General features: G+C 38.2%; 1 protein-coding gene across 1 annotated transcript in view; it reads left to right on the forward strand.

The window, feature by feature from the left end:
* Fbxl13 (F-box and leucine rich repeat protein 13) overlaps positions 1 to 27617 on the forward strand; it is a 203540-nt gene that overhangs the window by 141812 nt on the left and 34111 nt on the right. Inside the window, exon 18 of the mRNA XM_076853668.2 lies at positions 14555 to 14638. Coding sequence (XP_076709783.2) covers positions 14555 to 14638 — 84 coding nt within the window. The remainder of the gene's footprint in view (positions 1 to 14554; positions 14639 to 27617) is intronic.

Genomic DNA, 27617 nt, shown 5'->3' on the forward strand with positions numbered 1-27617 from the left:
GGCTCAAGCCCGGGTAATCCAAATCAAAACAATACAAACAACAACAACAACAAAAATACAGCAAAAGTCACAACAGATCAAAGTATTACATGAGAATCTGAAATTTATCATAGAAGTTTGGTTAGTGTGGTGATAATAATTTTACATGGCTTAAGTATATTTTTCCTGTTCATTGTACATTCTGTAAACTACCTAAGTACCTTTTGATCTAAGTCTTTAGTTCAATATCAAAACCTAGAAATGGCCTCATCATGTCCACAAAAGATACTTTTTAAGGAACTCATTTCCTACTAGTAGCTGATACTACTCATCAGAGTTGAAACCCAGGTGTTATGGTTTGGATGTGAAGTGTCTCCCAAAATCTCACCTGTCAGACAATGTAAGAAAGTTCGGAGGAGAAATGATTGGGTTGTAAGAGACTTAACCCAATGAGTGATTAACTAAGTGGTAACTGAAGTGGTAGGGGGTGGCTGAAGGAGATGGGAATTGGGGCATGGCTCTGGGTATATATTTGTAACTGGCAAGTGGAGTCTCTCTCTGCTCTTCCGTCATGTTGTCCTGCCTCACCTTGAGCCCTCAGGAATGGAGTCAGCTGTCCATGGACTTGGACCTCTGAAACTGTGGGCCCTCAAATAAACATTTCCTCCTCTATAGTTGGCTACTCAGGTCTTTTAGTTGCAGCAGTGAAAAAGCTGACTAAAACACCAGGCTATATCTACTAGTACTGCCTCATTTACCAGACCAAATGAGGGTAAGTCCTGAGAGACTGGTCATGTTTCTGAAAGACTTTAGTGGACTACAGTTAAATCAGAAATATAGGATTTTCTTGCTAAATTCCCATTCATCCTCAAAAGACTAAAAGAGCCAATATCAACTGTCTATGAGGTCTTTTCTGAAAAGCTCTCTGCCTAGCAGGCAAATATTGGACCTCTCTATGTGCATATCCAGCCTCAGTACATTTTTTTGACATGATCTGTTTCTCATTGCATTACAGACGTTTGTGTTATGTGTTTATCCTTGTCCCACATTCAGTGAGCTCGTTTAGTTGCAGGATGTTTCTATTATTGGTCTAGGTTTTTTCTTGTCTTTATCTGAGTACACTTTGATTAAGATTTCATTCTACTAGATGGTCTCCTCTTCCTTCCTTGGAGTTTTAGCTGAGTGTGATATACAAGTTAGGGTGGAAAGTTTATGCGTAGTTAACTCATTATGGTGGAGTCAGTATCTGGTCTTCTCAGTATTGTTTTCTGATCAGGATAGAATTCATCGAGGCATCCAAGGGCCTATCTTGTCTTTAGTTTGCTGTCTAGGTAGATCCCTGATGTGTGTTCCTTGTCCCACATCCAAGGCCCTTGTCCTACATTCAAGATTTTAAGATACCTTGTCATGTCTGCCTTGCTGAGTCTTGCTGGGGTGTGGTGATCCTGCAAGGCTGCCGTAGGTCCACCATCCTCGGCAACTCCTGCAGACATTCTGCTACCATATCATGGGTGTGTTTGTCACATATTCATGGCCACACCCTCCCCTTGCTCTGCTACAGTGCCTGACCCATGTCAGCTAGATTCCAAGTTGAGTTCGGTACTTATGAGGCATTTTTGAGGTATCTGAGGGTTTGTACATGGAGAGGCTGGTGTCCCCCTACTCTCTTTCTTGCATTATCATTATCAGCTGCATTACCTTTGTGTTCTACTCTCTGAGCAGGCCTGTTGTGCTTTCAGCCCTCCTGAGTGACCTCGACCCGAGGTTTCAAAACCTCATCTCTTCTCACTGTCCTTCCAGCATAGTGACGGTAGTGGCTTCCTACTGCTTTGAAGCTCTAGATTGTGCCATTAGACTATTTAGCTTCTCAGTTTGTCTACCACAGATGTAGCAAATTCCCTGCTAAAATTAAATTCCCTCAGTTTTGCATACTCAGTTGTTTTCTGTTTTCCTTATTGGATCTTTACTGATAAAATGATGAGCACAGAAAAATTCTGATGCCTAGTTGATTTTTTTCAACCCACAACAGAAAGGTGGACTAAGTTTTCATTTATTCCGAGATTTCCAAGCCTATCCAGAGGTTCCAACTTTCTGTCCAGCTGAGCAGATCTGGGAAAGTCCAGAACAGACCCCTGTATAGGTAATCCCCAAGCATCTCCTCCCTTTGCTTCTCTCTGGCTCTTCTCTCTTCTTCTTTCCTCCCCCTTTTTCTCTCCTCTGGATATTTCCTCTTCATTCCCCCTCTCCTCCACTCCCCTCTTCTCTCTTCTAGCTCATCTCATTTCTCTTGGCATAGATTCTTTTTTAAAAATATCTTTATTTGTTCTTTTTAGTTATACATGACAGTAAAATGTATTTTGACATATCATACGTACATAGAGCACAACTTACCATTTTGGGGTTGTATATGATGTGGAATTTCACTGGTTGTATATTCATATATGAACATAGGAAAGTTATGTCCAATTTGGCATAGATTGTTGATATAATCTATGGGTAGAAAAAATGATTACATGGTTTTTAAAACTGTTATGCCCCAAGGGCTTAGGCTTTTGAAGCTTAAAAGCCCAGGATTCTTTCTTTCCTCTGTGTTCTGCGGTCAGAACCCTTCCCTGACACACATGAGTAGAGTGCCCAGCTGTTGTCTGAAGGGTCACAGAGTAACAAGAATTAGAGGCTCAAAGCACATAATAAGTCATCAAGATTTCATTCTCTCATCGGACCTATCACAAACCTCAAGTGCCTGGAGAACATTTGCTGAGTAAGTAGAGAGAAGGCTCAAACTTTTTTTTTTTTTTAATTTCCAGAGAACTCATATTAAAATTTTACCAACTGTGTTTAAGTATAAAACTGAGGTATGTAGCTTAAAGTTCTATCCTCTGTTTTTATTTTCTTCAGAAGAATACACATGAAAGAGCTCTAAATAGACATCCATGGGTAAGAACACTGATTGTTTTCTGACAAATGACTCAAATGCAGGTCTTGTGAAGGCTGTTGTTTTCTTCCTCTGAGTCGGTTAAACTCTGATCTCAAAGGCAATGACTGACAATAACAGTGCTACAACAGCTGTGGATGTTAACCTCAAACAGTCAAATTAAAATGAGTCAGCCCAGATGTCAACTTGGGCAACTAAACACCAGCCTGGACTGTAAGTCTAATGAAGTGCAAATTTGACTACAGACTTAACATTCAGAATTTAAATTTTGGAATGTTGTAGATATTCGCCAGAGATGAAATGTGACCGACCAATTGTGCCTTTAGGGGGAAGATTTATTATGTTTTCTAATAATTATGCCCATTCCCAATTCTTCTGAGTGAGTTTTCAGCTGAAATCCCACTATTCAATTTAGTTAAAAAGTATGTATTGTACTTGGAGCTGGGGATGCCAGAGTGGACCAACCAGATATGGACCCTCTTCCTGGCACCTACATTCTGGTGGGCCACACGTTTTTGAAGTGTGATGGGTATAGAGGACAAGAGAAGAAAAACCTCACCTGGCTCAGAGAAGGAAATAAAATGAGAAGGAAAGGGAGAGGGTGGAATGGTGAGCCAAAGAAACAGTCTTCACCAAGGTATGGAAGTTTAAAGATGTGTGGCATCAAGAAGTCCACACAACTGAGTCTGGCTAGATTGTGAGGAGAGTGTTAAGAGATGTTGTTTCCAAGGCAGTCATGGGCCAGGAAGCTTTAGAAATCTTTAATCTTCTATAGTTTTAGAAATGTCTAATTAAATGAGATGTTATTCATTCCTTTCCTACCCCAAGGATTATTTGAACATGAGGATACACACACACACACACACACACACACACACACACACACACACATCTCTCCATGTATGTACATGGGAAAATATTTTATAGTAGTTACGAGAATTATGATTTACTAAAGACCACAGGACTCACAATTAGAGCAGTTCAATCTGTAGTTTAAGTTGCCTTAGTCTCTGCCATATTTGTTGTTCAAAGGAAAAGTGAGTCAGAGCAAATGTTCCAGACGTTGTGTTTAGTGGTTTAAGAAGAGTCTTTCATTTGCCCAAATTTCATTTGCCCAAATTTCAAAAATTTTCATTCTGAGTAATAGGTTGTGAGTGCCTAGCATGTAGGTAATCTCCTGGAGTCTCCTCATAAACGTGAGCTCCATGAGGACTGCCACTGTGGTTTGTTCACTGCTGTTTTCCCAGAACCCTAGGAAGTAGTAGGCACTTGATAAATCCTCACTGAATGAAGGAACACGTGCTGGACTCAACAGTTACCCAAAAGGAATAATACCACTTCTGTGCAGCCCAGTTGGAAAGGGTAGGCATGGATAAGTTAAGTACGATTTGGTGGGTGTAGTGATGGAGGCAAGCAGAGGAAAAGGATCTCTTAACTCAGCCTGTCCAACACAGAGGCATGCAGCTGCATGCTTGTTCAGGGAATTCTGTGCAGCTTGGTCCTGCTAGAATGTACTGTGAAAAGGAGAGATCATTGAGAGAGTTACATGCTGTGCCAAGGAGCTTGGACTTGAACCAAGGGGATGCCAGAGTGGACCAACCAGACAAGGAGGACGGGACGTTATGTCAGGAAGTCATAGTCAGTCTCTCGTTGCACATAGATTATTTGGGTTGTTCTGTTGGAGATGCATCGGAGGGATTAAGACTGGAGGCAGGGAGATCAGTAGGGATTATTTTAGTAACTAAAGAAAGAGATGAGGAGTTCTTGAACTAGTCAGAAACCAGAACTAGTATGGAAAAGACTTATTTAAAAAGATTTATTAGGTGAAACTAAAAGAACTTGATGATTGATTAGTTGCGGAAAATGAGGATCTGAGGATAAGGTGAGAGGATAAGAATGAGATTAAAAATCTGGCTTTGGGTGGATGGAGGTCCTACTTCAAAAAAGTTAGGTTATGCAAGAAATGTAACAAGTTTTGAGGGGAAAATTATTTCAGTTTTACCAGACTAGGAACCTGTGTAATACTGAGGCCAAAGTCTTGGGAGAGAGATGGGTGGCTGGAGCTGCAGGTGTGGGAGTCACTAGCACAGTGGTGTGAATGTGGTCAAGATCCTCAGGGAGACCATGAGAATGAGAAAGAAGGTGTAAGAGAACCAAGTGAGTGTAGCCCGGTGTGGAGTGGAGTGAGAATAACCAACAATGTCTTATAAAGCAGAAAAATCAGAAAAAGACAAAATTTGAAAGAACATTTGCCATTAACCAAACAGATACCCATTTACCCCTCTGCTGTCATTTTATAGTCCTACGTCTGTCATTCCCTTCTATCTATCTACCCCTTCTGCCTCCTTTTAGCTCCTTAAGCCAAAGTCTTTCCTACCTCAGGAACTTTGTATGTATTATGCCTGTGCCTGGGATGTTATTTCTTCTATTCTTTATGTGCCTGGGCACATGCTGAGCAAATAATGATTGATAATACTGATAAGAGTTAAAGGATTTTGAAATAGCTGTTAGTGCCTTTTAAATATTTTTGGCATTATTTTCCCTATAATAAACATTGGTCATGCTGTTCATAATTATCAGAAAACCACTACTCAATCTAGGGCACTTCTATTTGACATCAGTGGTTTTATATCATTGCTGCATTCTTTAAGAAAACAAGTCTCTAGATGTCTTCCTAAATAAGTGACATTTAGTGTCTAATGTACCTTATCTGTCACATTACAACATAGTCCCTATTTCTGTTATCTAGTTAGATAACCTCATAGTAATAATGGCTTGTTAAGACAGCTTTTTGTTTTTGTTTTTGTCATAGGACAAAATACCTGATAAGAACAACTTAGAGGAGAAAAAATTTATTTTGGCTCATGGGTTCAGAGGTTCAGTCCATGCTTGACCAACTTCATAGCTCTGGCCTGAGATGATAGTGGAATATGATGGCAGAAGGGCTTACTGGAGCAGGGCTGCTCAGTTCATGTCAGCCAGGAAACACAGAGGGAAAGTGATCAGAAGGACAAATATAATCCCTAAGGTCACACACCCCACTGACCTACAATTACCACCCAGTAGTTGATTCACATTATTAATCCATCCAATGGATTAATCCACTCATTAGGTTATAGATTTCATAATCTAACTCATCTCTGAACATTCCTGCATTGTCTCACACATGAGCTTTTGGTTGAGAAACAATAATGTGGCTCTTAAATTATTGGTAGCACAAAGATAGTTTTCAAACTGGATTGCAAAAAACAACAAAAAAAATTTAGAGCTGGGTGTAGAGGCACATGCCTGTAATCCCAGTGTCTTGGGAGACTGAGGCAGGAGGATCACAAGTTCAAGGCAAGCCTCAGCAGCTAAGCAAAGTCCTAAGAAACTTAGTGAGAACTTGCCTGAAAGAAAGAAAGAAAGAAAGAGAGAGAGAGAGAGAGAGAGAGAGAGAGAGAGAGAAAGAAAGAAAGAAAGAAAGAAAGAAAGAAAGAAAGAAAGAAAGAAAGAAGAGGAAGACTGGAGATGTGGCTCTGAGGTAAAGTGTCTCTGGGTTCAATCCCCAGTACCAAATAAACAAACAAATATATATTCAATACTAATTGAATGTTGGCATTGTTTCCATGTTAATTTTAATCGCATATGTTAAAAAGCTATCTAGTTTCAGATATTCTTAGTCAAAACAAAACAAAAAATGTATGAATAAATTAAATTATATGCTAAAATAGAAAGAAGACAATATGAAAACTGTAGCAATCTTTTGTTATAGTCTATTAGTCTCTCTTTTATCTGCCCCTGCCTTCTCTCCATCCCCACGGCCACAGTTTCTTAAGTACCACTGTCCTCTACTCTGCTGCAGTGTGATCTTTCAGTATGCAACTCTGAGCCTGTCGTCTCCTTACTCAGAGTTCTTGCAGGGGCTCCACACTGCTCACAGAATAAAGTCTGAGCAGTCTAGTGTGGTGGCCTAGTCTTTCCAGGGGACCTCTGTTTATCTTTGCAGCTCTCATCAAACTGACTCCTGCCTTTCTTTAGCTCCAGAGACTGAGCTGACCCTCCTATGGCTTCTCACACATGCCATGCTCTTCCTGCTTCCCCATTTCTGCCCTTTGTCTGAAACACCCTCTCACTTGTCCACCCAGTAAACTTTTATTCCTTAAGTTTCATCTGTGAGAGGCTTTCCTGAAATTGTGGGCAGGCCCAGGATCTTCTCTGGCTTCTCCTGCATTTCCCATGTGCTGCCACCAAAGCAATCAGCTCATTATATTTTACTTGTTCTACACCTGCCTCCCAACAGCACTGTAAGCTTCCTGAAAGCAGAGGCTGGGCCACCTCATCTTTAGGGTGCCTAAGATAATGCCTAAGGATTCATAGGAGGCACACACAGTGTTTGATGAGTGAGCGAGTGAACGAATGGCTCTGGCACCATTTCCTTCCTCTCAACCCAACACTTAAGGCTTCTTTAAATTCCACATTTTCTCATCAGTCCTCTGAGCTGGAGTGGGAGTGCTTACAGCTGCAGGTCTTAATCTGATGATCCACTTGCAAGAGACCACCCATCTGCCTGGAACACACACAAATAAAGCCTGAGGCCCAGTGAAGCAGACCTCTAAGGCAGGAAACCCAGGAAATCACTTGGGATTCAAGAAAGAGGAAGACTGAGAGTTGAAAGGAAGCAGGGTAACTTGGAGACAAAAGAATTTGCCTTTAATTTTCAAAAAGCACATGACCAGAAGTCAGCCAGGGGTCTTCTGTGGATCTGCTGGTCCCTTAAGTCATGACAGTGGTCTCTCTGCACAGAGTCTTCAGTCCCTTGCCTCCTGTTACCGACAAAAGTGCCCACTAAAAACTGTGCAAACAGAAGTGACCCACAGAAGCCTGTCTCTTCCCTCAGGAAGGATCTTTGACAGCATAGCCCCCTTCTCGACCCCCATTAGGTGGAAACAAGCAGTCTCAAAGTGAGCTGCTCTGAAACCAAGTAACACAGACCAATTTTTTCTCCCTCCACACTCATTGTATGTAGAGGACCTATTTCTATGTGTTGGACAAAGCCTGCTGTTCTTCAGACTTGTAGGTCAGTAAACTAGGTCAGAAAGGTTGATAGATTCTAAAAAGAAATGTACAAAATTCAGAATAATGAATAAGTAAAAAAAAAGAGTGAGAATAATTGAGAGGAAAAGGTAAATTATTTTTATAAAATTACAATTCCTAATTAGAGTGTAAAAGAGAAGATCTCTGGGGAGATTAAGATAAATTTTCAAGAATATTGTGCAAGACAGTGTTGTCAATGATGATAGAAAGAGGCTGTGTTAATTGAGATAATACGTATTTCCAAGGGTCAGTCTTGTTCTTTATTCCTAAAAAAATATGTTGGGCAGCAACAAACAGAGCAAATCTTTCAGAGAGAGACATATGGAATGTAGACACTGATTCAAACAATTCCAAAAGGAAGTACATTCCATCCAAGAATTCTGAGAGCGTGCCAGCAAGATAAAATTGGGTCCATAAAAAATAGATAATTTCACAGACTACTCACTCATTCAATAAATATTTATTCCCAGTCAACTGTATATCAGACACTATGCTAAGTTCAGAAAGTGCTAAACTGAAAGATACAGTCCTGTGTCAAGGTACGGTCTAGTGGCAAACTAACAACAACAAAATTGGCACTGTCTGTTAAAAGTCACCAAAAGCATGAGTTCAGAGGTGGGCTCACATGCCGGCTAGTGCCACAACACTGAGGCCTTGCACAAGTTACTTAACCTCTCTGTGCCTCCATTTCCTTCTCTTTAAAACAGTAATTTTAATATTGCCTGTTTCACGATGTTATTGTAAGGATTAAGTAAGACAAGACGATGCATGTCAATTGCCTGTAGAGTACCTGGCACGTGGTAAGTGCTCAGTGCATCTTAATGACTATTTATTTGAGTGAGGACACAATGGGTCAGTTTGTGCAGCGAGGGAGATGTGTTTCAGTAGCACCAATGAGTTGGGAGAGTGAGCACTTCTGGTCTGTGGTCTCTGGTGGAGTAGGTGAGGCTTTGAAGAACAGCGGAAAGCTTCAGTGACATAAGGCAGAATCCATTCTCAGTGGAGGAGGAGGCAGGTGGGATGAGGTATGAGAGAGGTTCATTGTAAGGGATCCACCATGATTCAGTGCTACAGAGCGTGCCCTGAGAACAGAGAGAGTGGGGCGGGGGGCAAGCACTCTTGAGAGACTTCATTATTCATTAGTTCATTCTTCCCTCCCTCCTTGTCTTTGTAGTTCCTACTGTATTTAAGGCACTCGTCTAGTTTTAAGTATAAAAATAGGAGTGAGATGGGAAGACTTAAAATCTTTCCTTGAAGATTTTATGATCCTTGGGATTTTTTTCTACCTCATTTTCCCCTTCTGTTGAACTGGACATTTTTTTTTGTTGTTTTGGCCAATTGATTTCTCAATAGGTTTGGATATGATTTCCCCAAATGTTCAAGTACTGGGGGCTTGATCCCCAGGGAAGTGATAGTGAGGTAAGGGAAGCTTTAAGAAGTGGGGCCTAGTAGAAGGGAATTTGGTCATGGGGGCTTCACCCTCACAATGAATTATAAAATTTTTCTCATTAGAGTAGGTTGTTATAGAGCAAGGGCATGGGCTCTTCTATTATGACTCAGTGAAGGGGACCCTACAAAGGAAGCCAGCACCATGCTGTTGGGAGGCTCTAGCTGCCAGGATTGGAAGGCAAATAAGTCTCTTTACTTCTAAAGTTGCCAGACTATACTTTTGCAATGGTTTATCTCACAACTATGCATGAGAGATTTGTTTTAGCATGTGTACCTTAAAGTCTACAGGCTACTGCTCCTAAAGACTATCGAAAAATGAAGAAAAATTATTTAAAATATGGACTAGGGCTGGGGATATGGCTCAAGCAGTAGCGCATTTGCCTGACATGTGCGGGGCGCTGGGTTCAATCCTCAGCACCACAAAAAAATAAAATAAAAGATGTTGTGTCCATCGAAAAAATAAATATTAAAAAATTCTCTCTCTCTCTCTTTTTCTCTTAAAAAAAGATGGACTAACTATAAAGTCTTTTGTAATTTTATATATTTTTAAGAGTGATTCTTTAAAGTTTATGCTTATTTACTCTTCTGTTGTGCCTGTTATTAAATTGTTTCTAAACTAAAACAAACTGTAAGCAAGAATGATTTATAGTAATGCAGCAGCCAGATAAATTACAACATTATATTTTGTTCAAATGTTCAAATTCCATAATGCCTAGGCAATTTTTTCCAGACTTTTTCTAAAAGTACAGTATCTCAAAAGAAAAGCCATATGCAAGTTATAAAGAATAAGTCTATTTCCAGAATGTTAAGCTCTGTTTAACAAGGTTTTATCCACTTCAATTCTGTATACAAAACATGGTTTATTTTTGAATTATGGTCAAATGTTCAGTCTTATAGTGGGGCAGGGTATTGTTGTTTTTATTAGTGTATTATCTTTTGCCAATAGGTAACATAATCATACCAATCAAAATAATAACTACATTTTGTAAATTCCCCAACAGGAATTTGGGAAAATTAAAAGGTGACTAGGAATGTAGCTCAGTGGTAGAACATATGCATAACATGCTCAAGGCCCTGGGTTCAGTTCACAGCACCAAGAAAAAAAAGTTATTAATAGGTACACAAAAAATTATTGGAACGTTTAGTGTTATGTCTGGAATAATTTTGTTTTACTCAAAACACCTCCAAAAACATTCAACAGGGGAAATGACGATAAAGAAGAATGTTTAAATAAATATCAGCAAATAAATGTAGAATGAAAAATAGTATTTAAAATTAGCATTTGGCAACTCTCAGTGTTATGATTGACTTAGGCAAGAATCAACAATGAATATTAACATAATTGTCTGAAAGATTTGGGGAAAATAGTATCCTTGAAGTTGCAAAGAATCACACCACAGATTATTTATTAAATAAATTAGGAGAAATACTTCCATGAAGAGATCTAGTCGTCACCTTCCGAATCAAATATCCAGTGGCATCACCAATAGTGGGGCAAACTAACCTGTGCCTTCCAATAGGATGCCACAGCACTTACGTGGTTTTTGACAACAACAACAACAAAAAGTTTACCTTGAATCTAATCATAAGTAAAAATTGGACACAAATCTAGAGTATGGCACATTCTAAGTAACAACTGGCCTGGGCTTTTCAAAAATGTCAATGTCTTAAAAGACAAAATTTAAGGAAAAGAAAAGAAAGAAAGCTAAAGAAATAAAGAGACATAACAACCAAATAAAATGTATGAACTATGACTAGGTCCTAGGAAATAAAAGGTGAATATTTACCTTTATTAACCTTAAGTTATTACTATTATTTTTCTTTGGTGTGAGAGTGATATCTATCTATATATATATATATATATATATCATATATATATGTCATACTATATATGTATATGTATGTGTATAATATATACGTGTGTGTACATAACTACATATGTGTATACATATAGGTCACATATATATGCATACATATACATGTATATATATGATTCTATACAGTTATAAAGAAAAATTCCTAAGAAGATGCATACAGAATATTTAGGGCAAAGCATCATAATATATGAAACTTATTTTCCAAAGATTTGGAGAATTACAACTTAAATATATAAAAGAAAATAGGTATATATATATAAATATAAAATTATATTCACACACATGAATAAAAATATGTTCATACACAAAGTCATTAATCAAATTATGGCAAAATGTTTATAGTTGGTGAATTTAAGTAAAGTATATATAGATATTTATTGTACCTTTCTTTGAACCTTCCTGTAAATTTGAATATTTTCAAAATAAAGAGTTGAGGGAAGGATATTGTATGTTTATGTTGGTGATATCCTAAACCTCAGCCACATAGTATATATATATGTACACACGTATACATACCATTTCAACATTTGGTAACTAATTCATTGCTGTGTTGTCTACATTAGCTAAACAATTCCAGATGTAAACTTGGGGGAAAAGTGTAACATTCAAGGATTTTTCTGTTCCCAAATGTCTTGTGTGCATGTATTCCATATTCCCTCCCACTAATCCCAGTGACTCCAAATTGAACTACTTCCAAACAACTCTCACTTTCCAAATGAAGTCTCTGTCATGCCATTTCCTCAGCCTGAAAACACTGTTCCCATTATTTTGCTTGCTTGTCAGAATCATAGTCAGTCTTAAGTCAAATTGTCCTTCCTCTTTAAAAGTCTTTTCTAGACCACTACTTTTTCCTTTCAACTGGAAGCAATTGCACCCTGCTGTGTGGTCCCTGTACATCTCTTTAAACATTTATCTATTCTTAGGTTATGGTCACTGTATGTCATTTCCCGTGGAAAGGGAAAGTTCTGTTTATCTCTGTTGCATAGGGTGAAGTCCAGATTTCTTAGAATAATGTACAAGGCTTTTCAACTTGGTGCCTGTGTTCTTTTGAGCCTTTTGTCTTGACGTTCCCCTCAGTGAACCTGATATTAGAGCTATAATATAAGCCATTTTTGCATGTGACTTCTACATCTCTCAGATTCAATTATCTTGGTTCCATGGCTTTGAAGGAACAGAGAGCTTCCTAGGATTTCTGGGAATCTCTTGAGCCTTGCATTCTCACACAATCTGCACCGCCCCTGACATCACCAGACCACCACACTAGCCACTTTCCTCTATGGTTCCTTACCTGATTATGAAATTTAGCCTCCTTTTACTCTTTGAGAAAATAAAGCAAAAACCTTCCTGCAAAAGGTCTCAGGTATTGGACTAACTTCTGGAGACCAAGGAAGACTTATATTACAGTGATGCCTCGATTTCCCTGGAAGTGGGCATCAACCTGCCTTTGCCCACTGAGACCCAGTCACTCCATCTTGCTGGATCCTCTTTCCTCCCATTGTCTTCCCATTCTACTCTGTCCATTCCTTCCAGAAGTAAAACCTTGGCACCAGGAATCAAATTAAACAAAGTAAAGCAAAGCAAAACAAGCAGTAATATCAACAAGGCCAATAGTTTTCCCCTAAAAGGAATTCTGTGGCAACTGTGTTAAATAAAAAAGAGAAAATATGTTTTAGTGAACAATTATGATTAAACATGGCATTTTGTTTTAATACTTTAATAATTCTGATAAAATTGTAAAGATTTCACAGGATGATAAATGGCATATTTAGCAAGTGCATGTCATTTGCAGCCAATCTTTAAAAATTCTAACTTGTCTATATGAAAGTAAAGTCTAAATGAAAATGTTAGGTATAATTCCATAGGATAAATTTTCCATAGGATAATAAAACACACTTGGCTACTATCAACTATAAGGCAAAGAGACAAACTTTGCATCTCTTACTTGATATTTTCATTTAAACTATTTTTTTAATTGGGGAAATATCTAAGCTTTTCCAATTCTTCTAACATGAATAAAATATCTTCCACATCTGGAACCCAGACCACATTCAATAGCTCCACAGGGTTTGATCATTCTTTGTTTTGAAACAAGGAGGCAGAAAACATAATATGTTCCTAGCAAAAGAATCCACAGTCACAATAAAATTAAAAGAATGAACAGAGTGATTTTATTTTGGGGTGGTGTACAGAACCATCAAACAAAATTACAAATCACAGTTTAAACGGTGGCTTAAATCTAACACTTTTTTCCTTTAGTTTGGACTTTTTTTTTCTCCTTTCATTAAATGAAGGGGCCCAAAGGAGAAGAAAAAAATCTAATATTTGCAGACTCCATATTCAATTGGACCCAAATGTTGCATTTAAAATCAATAAAATGTAAACCAGTGATACAAATAAAAGGACAAATCTATAGCCATTTCTAGCATTTTCTCTGCTAACTGACTCTGGAATCATAGAATGGGGGGAGAGAGAAGAGAGAGAGAGAGAGAGAGAGAGAGAGAGAGAGACACTGAGGATGTTATTTTATATAATTATAAAAGTAACAAGATCCTGAAAGCAAAACAGGAAGATGGCATCTATAAGCCACATTTGTCAATTCTTATATCTGAGGGTTGTGCCTATCAGTTTAGGGGGGGAAGTTCTGAGAAAGGACAATACAATCACATATTAAAAATGTAAGAGCTGAAAAGTGCAGTCTATTTTGTATTCCATAAAAAGAAACAATGTATTAAAACTGAAAAAGAAGTGGGCTATTAGTGAGAGATTATCTGTCAGTAGGCCTTTATATAAAGATCTATTCCCTTTCTCTTCAAGGGATTAATAATCATAAAATTAGCTAAAGATTTTGAGATTTGTAGGTTTGGAACGAATAAGGACTTACTGACAAACAGATTCATTAGCCACATAAAGTGTCTTCAAGATAAAGTTAGAGTTGTTTATATTGATTCCGATAACATCTGTCTGAAAACAGAAATGTAATAACTTCCTAAGGAGTTTTCTGGCCCTGGAATTCTGCAGCACTTTTTGCAAAATATCAGAGACAAAATATCAGAGAAACATTATTCAATAATCTTTTTATCCAAATTGAGTTTGTTTTGTCAAATATAGAGAAATATAACAGAAAATAAATTCTTTTTGCTTGCATAATTTTAAAAAATGCTGTTAATTTGCACAAATAGTTATTAAAAATATACCTTCCATACTAAATTATAATCTAAAATGATCTTTATATTTTCAGGGTTTGATAATGCTTTCCAGACATAAGAAACTTAAGGAACTTTCTTTATCTGAGTGTTATAAAATCACAGATCTTGGAATTCAGGTATGATAATTAAGGTCTTCTGTTAAAGAACTGTGATAGAAAACTAAGAATTTTTAAATTGAATAAACTTTGTAGGTTAGAGTAGATAAAAGAAGTGGGTGAGAAATTGAACAACACATATGTGATTATGGTTGAGCCAAGATCAACTCTGGGCTCTTTGTTGGGTCTTCCAGCCCAACATGACTGAGAGGCTTTGTTTTCTCATTTTTCTCTTTCTTCCTCATGTCAGACTCAGATAAATAGAGACATTTTATTTGGAGAGTGATGGAACTGCTCTGTGTTAAAAAGTCTTCTCATATAGAGAGAGGGCTCAATAGAATAAAAATGTTAAGTAATCTAACCATGAACATTGGGCGACTTTGAAAAACCTATACCAGATACCTAACAATTTGAAACTTAAGTTACTCAAAATAGTTGGTAGCGTTCTTTATCAGAATGGACAGCATAAGGTAAGTAATTGAGTAGGATAAATGTTTATGTGCTCAAATGATACTTCAATAATTTATGAGAAAGATCAATTTCCTAGACCTGGTCCTGAGAGATGTACAGGAAGTCATAAAGTAGGCATTGTGAGCAACCACAGTGTCATTTTCAGCACATTCAGCATCTTACTGGGTTGTTAAGATTAAAAAACACCAAAACAGTGTGTCATGCATGTATGGAAGAGGGATGAAACCGATAACCGAGGCATATGGAAATTGTTAAAGACACTGGGAACTCCAAATAAATGAGTCTTGAGAGTTTAAAAGACCTTGCCACATAGGAGAACCTGAGGCTAACCATGAACATTGAGGGACTTAGGAAAAAAAGGAAAAAAGGGAGGAAGGAACTTTCTTCAGAGATTAAAGGGATGGATCCCACAAGTAGAGTATTCTGCTTTCTTCTTCTTTTTTTCTTTTAAATGGTGATTCCATTCCTAGTTTTTCATTTAAAATAATGTTTAGCTGTAGACAGACACAATACCTTTATTTTATTTATTTATTTTTATATGGTGTTGAGGATTGAACCCTGTGCCTCACACGCGCCAGGCAACACTCTACCACTGAGCCAGAACCCCAGCATTCCTAGGGTTTTTTTTTAGATTTATATGACAGCAGAGTATATTTTGACATATTATACATACATGGAGAATAGCTTATTATAAACAGAATCCCATTCTTGTGGTTGTACATGCTGTGGAATTATACTGATCATGAATTAGACATAAGTTTCCAATCCTTATATGTGTTCTTTCTGGTCCCAGATCCGTCAGTCTACACCTATTCAGGAAATTGCACCCTAGTCAACAACCAGAAAGCAAGACTATGGAGAACTTGTCTTCTTCTCAGCTCCTTTCTTCTTACCTTTTTCTTTTCTTTTCCGTGTATGTATGTGTGTGTGTGTGTGATTCTAGAAATTGAACCCAGGGCCTCATACATGCTAGGCAAGCACTCTACCACTCAACTACACCCTAGCTCACTTTCTCATTTTTAAAGGACACATAATATTTGTACATATTTATGAGGTACAGAACAATAGTTCAGTACATATATATAATGTGTCCCCATCCAGCCACCCACCCATCTAGCCATCCACCTTTCTTCTATTTATCCACCTATATATTCATTCATCTATACATCAACCTACCTATCCATTTATCTGCCTGCCTAATTAATCATCATCCATTTATCCATTAATCCATTAGCTCACCTCTGCATCTATCCATCTACCCACATATCCATTTATTCATTCATCCTTCCATGGGCCACAGGTGATATTAACATCATACAGTATACAAGAGAATTCCCTATGACAAAGAATGAGTTAACCCTCATGTCAATAATACTGAGGTTGAGAAACTGGCTAAATTTCTACAACAGGATTCTAAGTTCCTTGAGAGAAAAGATCATCTCTTATTTGAGTTTGTAGTTCCAGTAGTTAATACAGTTGCAGGTATATTACAGGTATTCTATAAATAATGAATGAATAAAATAAAATAGTTAAAAGTTTGAATAAAATTTGACCTTTTAAAAATCTGTATGTATTTACGGCTGGAGATATAGCTCAGTTGGTAGAGGGCTTGCCTTGCATGCACAAGGCCCTGAGTTGGATCCCCAGCACCAAAATAAATAAATAAACAAACAAATAAATAAATAAATTGTATGTATTTAATTTCAGTAATCTAAAAGAGATAATTTTTTTAAAGGTGCATGAAATACAGGAACATGAAAATACATAATTACTCAATTATTATTTACATCAAATAAGCTATTTTGTTCAAGTTCATGAAAAGGAAATTTTGTTTTCACCATCTCTCATTCCTCTTTTTCTCCTGTTTTTGAAGTGGTGTGTGTGTATGTGTGTATGGGTTGTTGTTTTTTAGCCAGTTTTAACTCTTCCAAGGTTCATACTCCTGGGCATGCTAAAAGTAATCATTTTCCTCTTTCCCTCCTCTAGCTGAATTTAGTCTCAAAAAGGGAACAGAGAAAGAAAGGGGAGGAGAAAGTGACTTTTGCCAATTTCACAACTTATTATCTGGATTTGTAAAGAGAGAGTAAAGAAGCAAAACATAGCAATTAAATTAGATGTTTCAGTTATTTATAATTTATCAGAAATTTTCTCTCTCTACTCATAAAAGGTAGGGGAGACTCTCTTTTTAGCATAAGACATTGAAAACCTATTTTAATGAGAAATGAAAATATTTTTACCCTAGTTAGATTTTGTAAGAGTTGTAAACATTATAATAAAAAAATTACCTCATTTTGGAGTTTTACTGGAAGCTACAGCTCTTGCAGATTATGTGTCTGGGGCCTCAGATGTATTGACTTTTAGGATCTGGCTTTAATTATTTTCTCCAGCTTTAGTTCTTTTCTGAAAATATTATGTGTTCAGTGATTATGTTAAATTAAAATTATTTGGTGCTCTTGAAATGCAACTTTGGAAGAAATGTTTGATATAACTGTAATCAAGCATTTCTCAAGAAACATTTTTTGAGCATTTTATAATATTAAATAATAGAATGTCAAGTTTGGCAGAGAAATAAGTTTAAATGGAAGTGTTATGACAGATAAACTGCAAGTTCTGTATTAGATTACTATGATAGAACCAATGGAATAAATCCAATTATGTACTCTGGTTACTTTTTATATTTCCTTCATCTAGTTCACACTTCTTGTTTCTTTTTTTTAAGAATAAAGTATACCATTAATAACAGTAATGTAACATTCATTCATATGAAGATATATGTTTTTCTTTATGCAGAGTATCTGTGGGTGAAAATCTTGCAATTAGACAAAACTTTCTGATTATTTCAGTGTTAGTAGGTTGAGGCAGTTAAAAAGGGGAATTAGGAAGCAAAAATCAGGTATCATGTGACCCACCAAAAACACTAACACATGTATGCTGTGAAAAGTGTGCATAATATTCAAATCCACACTTTCTGTATACTGAATGTATAACAAAGATGTGGGTGAAGTTAAAGCCTGTTGTAGTGAGACTAGAATTGTCTCACAATTTTCTGAGTTTATAATTGCTTTATGTTGGGATTTGGGACAAATGGAAGTGTTCTCTTTTGCAATCTAATGAAAGAATGTCATCTTGGAAAAAAAGTGTGCATACATGCAGGTTTATATGTAAATGTGTACATTAATGTGTACCTATTGTTTAGTATGTATAAATTAAATGTATAGGCACTTCATGTTTGATTATATGTGTTTACATGTAAATACATAAGCAAATGTAAAACTATATGTTTAATATGTGTGTGAATTAAGTGTATCTATATATCTTAGTATATATTACATAACATACATATGTCAATGTATGTTTTTTGCATCCAAATTGTGTTTAGAGATGCTATAAGATTGTATTCTGTAATATATATACATGTGTGTATATATATATATGTATATATATATATATATACACATATATAAGTGTATGTGTGTGTATATATATGTAAATAAATGTATGTGTATAGTGTGTGTGTGTGTGTGTGTGTGTGTGTGCGCGCATGTGTGTGCTTTTAAGGCTAAAACCAGTAAATGGTGGTCAGCACTCAAAGAAAAAATTAAAAAATTAGTTTGTTAATGAATTATCTTTAATTTCAAAAATAATCATCCACTTAAATTACAAGGCTCTATTTTCTGTGGGAGTGTGTGGATTGACTTTCTTAAGGCAAAGATAATGATGTAATATAGGGGATTGGTCTCTGCTGACAGAAATCTTGATTTTTATACTGATTCTGCCTTCCACATGGCCACATGATCTTACACAATGTACTTAGCCTCACAACAGTTCGTCATTGTTATAGTGACTACAGTTGTAAAACAGATAGGAATTAGCATACTAGAGTAGGAGTTGGCTTTTTTTGTTAATTTTTCTGTAATGTTTTTCTGTTCAGGACCAGGTAACTTAGACTTTGCAAGCCACATAGTCTCTGTCACAACTATTCAGCTTTGCTGCTATTGTGTGGAAACAGCCATAGACAATGTGGAAAAAAAATGAGTGTCTGTTTTCCAATAAAATTTTGTTTATGGACACTGGAACTTTATTTATGGACACTGAAATTTAGCTTTATGTAATTTACACATGTTATTAAATGTTCTTTTGTTATTTTCCAACCATTTAAAAATATAAAATCCATTCTTGGCATGTAAGCCATACAAAAATAGATGGCAGACCAGGTTTGCCTCACAAGTTATAATTGCCACTCTCTGCTTTAGAGTCAGACAGGACTTTCCAACTTTGGCTCTGTTGGGCTGTGTGACTTTGGGTAAGTTACTTTCTTTCCCTGGGTCTTAAGATTCCTCACTCATAAAAATGAGTACAATTTAAAAATATTCTTTAGGTTGTATTAAATGATATAAAATATCTAAGTACTTGGTATGATTCCTGACACAGAGTAAGTGTGTATTACTGTTGTTACTGTTCTATATAGTAACCAACATATATTAGTAAGTTTTAAAAAATTGTTAGTATAATAGTTTAATTATTTACACTTAGTAAAACACAGGTAATCTCAACAGCCAGTGCTCTTCACAAAAGGATAATTTGGAATATGCTCTTCAAAGAAATAATTGACTCATTTTGGGGCATCCAGTATTGGCCAGGACTGCAGAAGGGCTGTCAAGCACACAACCTTTGTGCTCTCTAGAGTGCAGCCTGGTGGGCTATGCTCAACAGGTGGGGGTCTGTGACTGCTCCAGAGTTCAGGTACTTTGGTCATGTCCATTCAGAAAGTTTCTTAAGTGTCCTTAGTAAAGTAGGATATTATTTGCAATTACCAAGCTAGAAATAATTTAGATGATCAGGCCCTTCTAATGCCCTCGTGTAAGACCATCTAAAACTGTCTCATTTCAGATTAATTAATTTTGTGAAAATGTACCCTCTTGTTCAGTGATTGACCTGAGCATTTTTTTAATTGGGCTTTCTATGTAGTAGATGCTGAAATCATCTATATTTGAAAAAAGAACCAAAATCATTATAGATTTTTGTAAGTGATGAGGCAAGCTTTAGTGGGTTAGGCACATTTATAAGAAGAAAAATCTAATATCATGTGGCAATTTCAAACTAATATTAATTTAGCATCTACTACATATTAGGCTTTGTTGTATTTTCTATGTATCAATTACCTACCTTATGAGTTAGTAATACTTTTAATTACATTTTAAAGACTAGGTTCAGGCCACCATCTTGGAGAGCTGACGTCACCATCCTTGTTTTCGACTGATTGCAGCTCTTTCAGCTATAGAACAGGTAATTTCAGGCTGACAATTGTCTGCGTCTCGCAGACAAATTGCTCAGACTTAGTGCTAAATAACACGCGGAAACTGCTTCTTGGAGCCTGCTCCTATCAGAACACGCACCGAGCCCGGAGCGGCGGAGCTCCGGCTCCTGGAGCTGCTCTGGCCCAGGGCTATAGAACCTGCGGAAACTGCTTCTTGGAGCCTGCTCCTGTCGGAGCATGCACCAAGTCCGGAGAGGCCGAATTCTGGCTCCCGGAACTGCTCTGGCCCAGGGATAAAGAACCCGCGGAAATTGTTTCTCAGTACGGGTCCTGCTGAATACTGTGGAGGCCAGAGGGGCGGAGCAGAGCCGCCGCCGGAGCCCGGAACAGGCCCAGCGACCCGCCGGCGTGGTGTCGCGTCACCCCGGCTAGAGCAGGGGCCGAACAGAGCCGCCGCCCGCGCCCGGAACAGGTCCAGCGACCTGCCAGCGTGGTTGTCAAGAAACCCCAATTGGAGTAGGGGCAAAGCAGATCCTCCACCCGCACCCGCAAGGTAGGCAGGCCTGTGACAGACTGGTGGAACAGGCCCAGTGGCCTGCCGGCGTGGTAGACACGTCACACCACTTGGGGGAGGGGCAGAGCAGAGCAGAGCCGCTCCCCAAGCCCGCAGCAGGCCCAGCGGCCTGCCGGCGTGGCAGCCACATCACCCCATTTGGAGTAGGGGCAGAGCAGAGCCGCCGCCCGAGCCTGCAAGGTAGACAGACTTGCTACCGACCGGCGGAACAGGCCCAGCGGTCTACTGGTGTGGTAGACACGTCACACCAATTGGAGGAGGGGCAGAGCAGAGCCACCTCCTGAGCCTGCATGGTAGGCAGACCTGCGACCTACCGGCGGATCAGGCCCAGCGGCCTGCTGGTGTGGTAGACACGCCACCCGTCACCCCAATTGGAGTAGGGGCAGAGCAGAGCCTTCGCCCGTGGTCGGAGCAGGCCCAGCGGCCCGACAGCGTCGTAGTCACGTCAACCCAATTGGAGCAGGGACAGAGCAGAGCCGCCACCCGCGCCCAGAACAGGTCCAGCGACCTGCCGGCGTAGTAGTCACGACACCTCAATTGGAGTAGGGGTAGAGCAGATCCTCCACCCGAGCCCGCATGAGAGGCAGGCCTGTGACAGACTGGCGGAACAGGCCCAGCGGCCTACCGGCGTGGTAGACACGTCACACCACTTGGGGGAGGGGCAGAGCAGAGCCGCCGCCCGCGCCTGCAAGGTAGTCAGATCCATGACTAACTGGCAGAACAGGCCCAGGGGTTCACGGACGTGGTAGACACGTCACACCAATTGGAGGAAGGGCAGAGCAGAGCCGCTGCCCGCGCCTCCAAGGTAGGCAGACCTGCGACCAACCGGCAGAACAGTCCCAGCGGCCCGCCAGCGTGGTAGACAGATCACCCCAATTGGAGGAGGAGCAGAGCTGCCGCCTGCCCCTGCAACGGAGACTTTTCAACTATACAAGAGCAATATAAATATATAGGGGGAAAATTTCAAAAACACAACAGTTTCACCAAGCAGAAAGAAACACGAGCAATATGAAAAGACAAGGAAAGAAAGGACCACAAGCAATGCAGGTCAACTCAACTTTAGAAGAGGTAATAGCTGCAGCAGATGGAATGTCAGATAAAGAATTCAGGATATACATGCTTCAGATGATCTGGAGTCTCAAGGAAGACATTAGACAGCAAAATCAGACAATGAAAGATCACTTCGACCACTTCGACAATGTATTACATAAACAAATCCAAGAAGCAAAAGATCAACTATACAGGGAGATAGAGGTAATAAAAAACAAACAAACAGAAATCCTAGAAATCCAGGAAGCAATAAACCAACTTAAAAACTCAATTGAGAATACTACCAGCAGAGTAGATCACTTAGAAGATAGAACATCAGACAATGAAGACAAAGTATTTCAACTTGAAAAGAACATAGACAGCTCAGCAAAACTGTTAAGAAACCATGAGCAGAACATCCAGGAAATATGGGATAATATAAAGAGACCAAACTTAAGAGTCATTGGGATACAGGAAGGTATAGAGGTCCAAACCAAAGGAATGAGCCACCTATTCAATGAAATAATACGAGAAAACTTCCCAGACTTGAAGAATGAGACAGAATCCCAAATCCTAGAAGCATACAGGACGCCGAATGTGCAAAATCATAAGAGATCCACACCTAGACACATTATAATGAAGATGCCCAACATACAGAATAAGGAGAGAATTTTAAAAGCTACAAGAGAAAGGAAGCAGATTACATTTAGGGGTAAACCAATCAGGATAACAGCTGATCTTTCAACACAGACTCTGAAAGCTAGAAGATCCTGGAATAACATATTTCAAAAACTGAAAGAAAATGGGTTCCAACCAAGAATCATGTATCCAGCGAAATTAAGCTTCAGGATGGAAGATGAAATTAAAACCTTCCATGATAAACAAAAGTTAAAAGAATTTGCAGCTAGAAAACCATGTCTTCAAAACATCCTTGGCAAAACATTACAGGAAGAGGAAATGGAAAATAACAATGAAAACCAACAGTGGGAGGTAGGACAGTAAAGGGGGGAAAATAATCAAAAAGGAAAACAAACCATGTTTAGTAACATAAATAAACAAATATGGCTGGAAGAACAACCCATATCTCAATAATAACCCTAAATGTTAATGGCTTAAACTCACCAATCAAGAGACACAGGCTAGTAGAATGGATCACAAAACAAGACCCAACAATATGCTGCCTACAGGAGACGCATTTGATAGGAAAAGACATACATAGACTGAAGGTGAAAGGTTGGGAAAAATCATATCACTCATATGGACTTCGGAAACAAGCAGGAGTGTCCATACTCATATCAAATAAAATAGATTTCAAGCCAAAGTTAATCAAAAGGGATAAAGAGGGACACTACATACTGCTCAAGGGAACCATACACCAACAAGACATAACTATCATAAATATATATGCCCCAAACAATGGTGCAGCTATGTTCATCAAACAAACTCTTCTCAAGTTTAAGAGTCTAATAGACCAACATACAATAATCATGGGAGACTTCAACACACCTCTCTCACCACTAGACAGATCTTCCAAACAAAAGTTGAATAAGGAAACTATAGAACTCAATAACACAATTAATAACCTAGACTTAATTGATACATATAGAATATACCACCCAACATCAAGCAGTTACACTTTTTTCTCAGCAGCACATGGATCCTTCTCAAAAATAGATCATATATTATGTCACAGGGCAACTCTTAGACAATATAAAGGAGTGGAGATAATACCATGCATCTTATCTGATCATAATGGAATGAAACTGAAAATCAACGATAAAAGAAGGAAGGAAAAAACATGCATCACTTGGAGAATGAACAATTGGTTACTAAATGATCAATGGGTTATAGAAGACATCAAGGAGGAAATTAAAAAATTCCTAGAGATAAATGAAAGCACAGACACAACATATCGGAATCTATGGGACACATTAAAAGCAGTTCTAAGAGGAAAATTCATTGCTTGGAGTTCATTCCTTAAAAAAAGAGAAAAACAACAAATAAATGATCTCATACTCCATCTCAAAATCCTAGAAAAAGAAGAGCAAAACAACAGCAAAAGAAGTAGAAGGCAAGAAATTATTAAAATCAGAGCTGAAATTAATGAAATCGAAACAAAAGAAACAATTGAAAAGATTGACAAAACTAAATGTTGGTTCTTTGAAAAAATAAATAAAATCGACAGACCCTTAGCCATGCTAACGAAGAGAAGAAGAGAGAGAAATCAAATTACTAGCTTACGGGCTGAAAAAGGCAATATCACAACAGACACTTCAGAAATACAGAAGATAATCAGAAACTATTTTGAATCCTTATACTCCAATAAAATAGAAGATAGTGAAGGCATCGATAAATTTCTTAAGTCATATGACCTGCCCAGATTAAGGCAGGAGGATATAGACAACCTAAACAGACCAATATCAATTGAGGAAATAGAAGAAACCATCAAAAGACTACCAACTAAGAAAAGCCCAGGACCGGATGGGTATACAGCAGAGTTTTACAAAACCTTTAAAGAGGAACTAATACCAATACTTTTCAAGCTATTTCAGGAAATAGAAAAAGAGGGAGAACTTCCAAATTCATTCTACGAGGCCAACATCACCCTGATTCCTAAACCAGACAAAGACACTTCAAAGAAAGAAAACTACAGACCAATATCTCTAATGAACCTAGATGCAAAAATCCTCAATAAAATTCTGGCAAATCGGATTCAAAAACATATCAAAAAAATTGTGCACCATGATCAAGTAGGATTCATCCCTGGGATGCAAGGCTGGTTCAATATACGGAAATCAATTAATGTTATTCACCACATCAATAGACTTAAAAATAAGAACCATATGATCATCTCGATAGATGCAGAAAAAGCATTCGACAAAGTACAGCATCCCTTTATGTTCAAAACGCTAGAAAAACTAGGGATAACAGGAACTTACCTCAACATTGTAAAAGCAATCTATGCTAAGCCTCAGGCTAGCATCATTCTGAATGGAGAAAAATTGAAGGCATTCCCTCTAAAATCTGGAACAAGACTGGGATGCCCTCTCTCACCACTTCTGTTCAACATAGTTCTCGAAACACTGGCCAGAGCAATTAGACAGACGAAAGGAATTAAAGGCATAAAAATAGGAAAAGAAGAACTTAAATTATCACTATTTGCAGATGACATGATTCTATACCTAGCAGACCCAAAAGGGTCTACAAAGAAACTATTAGAGCTAATAAATGAATTCAGCAAAGTGGCAGGATATAAAATCAACACGTATAAATCAAAGGCATTCCTGTATATCAGCGACAAATCCTCTGAAATGGAAATGAGGACAACCACTCCATTCACAATAGAGGTAAAAGACTTATACAATGAAAACTACAGAACGCTAAAGAGAGAAATAGAAGAAGATCTTAGAAGATGGAAAAATATAACCTGTTCATGGATAGGCAGAACTAACATCATCAAAATGACGATATTACCAAAAGTTCTCTATAGGTTTAATGCAATGCCAATCAAAATCCCAATGGCATTTCTTATAGAAATAGAGAAAGCAATCATGAAATTCATATGGAAAAATAAAAGACCCAGAATAGCAAAAACAATGCTAAGCAGGAAGGGTGAATCAGGCGGTATAGCGATACCAGACTTCAAACTATACTACAGAGCAATAGTAACAAAAACAGCATGGTACTGGTACCAAAACAGGCGGGGGGACCAATGGTACAGAATAGAGGACACAGAAACCAATCCACAAAACTACAACTATCTTATATTTGATAAAGGGGCTAAAAGCATGCAATGGAGGAAGGATAGCATCTTCAACAAATGGTGCTGGGAAAACTGGAAATCCATATGCAACAAAATGAAACTGAATCCCTTTCTCTCGCCATGCACAAAAGTTAACTCAAAATGGATCAAGGAGCTTGATATCAAATCAGAGACACGGCGTCTGATAGAAGAAAAAGTCGGCTATGATCTACATACTGTGGGGTCGGGCTCCAAATTCCTCAATAGGACACCCATAGCACAACAGTTAATAACTAGAATCAACAAATGGGACTTACTCAAACTAAAAAGTTTTTTCTCAGCAAAAGAAACAATAAGAGAGGTAAATAGGGAGCCTACATCCTGGGAACAAATCTTTACTCCTCACACTTCAGATAGAGCCCTAATATCCAGAGTATACAAAGAACTCAAAAAATTAGACAACAAGATAACAAATAACCCAATCAACAAATGGGCCAAAGACATGAACAGACACTTCTCAGAGGAGGACATACAATCAATCAACAAGTACATGAAAAAATGCTCACCATCCCTAGCAGTCAGAGAAATGCAAATCAAAACCACGCTAAGATACCATCTCACTCCAGTAAGATTGGCAGCCATTATGAAGTCAAACAACAACAAGTGCTGGCGAGGATGTGGGGAAAAGGGTACACTTGTTCATTGTTGGTGGGACTGCAAATTGGTGCAGCCAATCTGGAAAGCAGTATGGAGATTTCTTGGAAAGCTGGGAATGGTACCACCATTTGACCCAGCTATTCCCCTTCTCGGTCTATTTCCTAAAGACCTAAATAGAGCATGCTACAGGGACACTGCTACATCGATGTTCATAGCAGCACAATTCACAATAGCAAGACTGTGGAACCAACCTAGATGCCCTTCAATAGACGAATGGATAAAAAAAATGTGGCATTTATACACAATGGAGTATTACTCTGCATTAAGAAATGACAAAATCATAGAATTTGGAGGGAAATGGATGGCATTAGAGCAGATTATGCTAAGTGAAGCCAGCCAATCCCTAAAAAACAAATGCCAAATGTCTTCTTTGATATAAGGAGAGTAACTAAGAACAGAGTAGGGATGAAGAGCATGAGAAGAAGATTAACATTAAACAGGGACGAGAGGTGGGAGGGAAAGGGAGGGAGAAGGGAAATTGCATGGAAATGGAAGGAGACCCTCAGGGTTATACAAAATTACATACAAGAGGTAGCGAGGGGAAAGGGAAAAATAATACAAGGGGGAGATATGAACTGCAGTAGAGGGGGTAGAGAGAGAAGAGGGGAGGGGAGGGGAGGGGAGGGGGATAGTAAAGGATAGGAAAGGCAGCAGAATACAACAGACCCTAGTATGGCAATATATAAATCAATGGAAGTGTAACTGATGTGATTCTGCAATTTGTATACGGGGTAAAAATGGGAGTTCATAACCCACTTGAATCAAAGTGTGAAATATGATATAGCAAGAACTATGTAATGTTTTGAACAACCAACAATAATAAAAAAAAGACTAGGTTCATAGAAATTAGAAATGTTTCCCCAAGACATGAAATAAGTAACCACATAACCTACAGTATAAAATGTCTAATTCCAAAGTGACTCCTTTAGTCATTATGTTGTGATAAAAGCATGTAGAAAGTTATGGAAGGATTCAAATGAGGTACCTAATCCAGCATGGGAATGCCAGGGAGTTTATCTGTCAGAACATCTTTTAAGTAAATAACATGGAAGATTGATTGAAGGGCAAGGGGAAGAAAAGAAAGCATCAACAATGAAGGTAAATGTAAGCTAAGAGGTGTTATTACCCAGGGAAGAGAAGATGGCAACTGAACACAAGAGGACATTTATATAGAAAAAAAATCATGGAATTAGTGATATTTTGGATGTGG

The sequence above is a fragment of the Callospermophilus lateralis genome, chromosome 1, assembly GCF_048772815.1.
Source record: "Callospermophilus lateralis isolate mCalLat2 chromosome 1, mCalLat2.hap1, whole genome shotgun sequence".
Taxonomy (NCBI): domain Eukaryota; kingdom Metazoa; phylum Chordata; class Mammalia; order Rodentia; family Sciuridae; genus Callospermophilus; species Callospermophilus lateralis.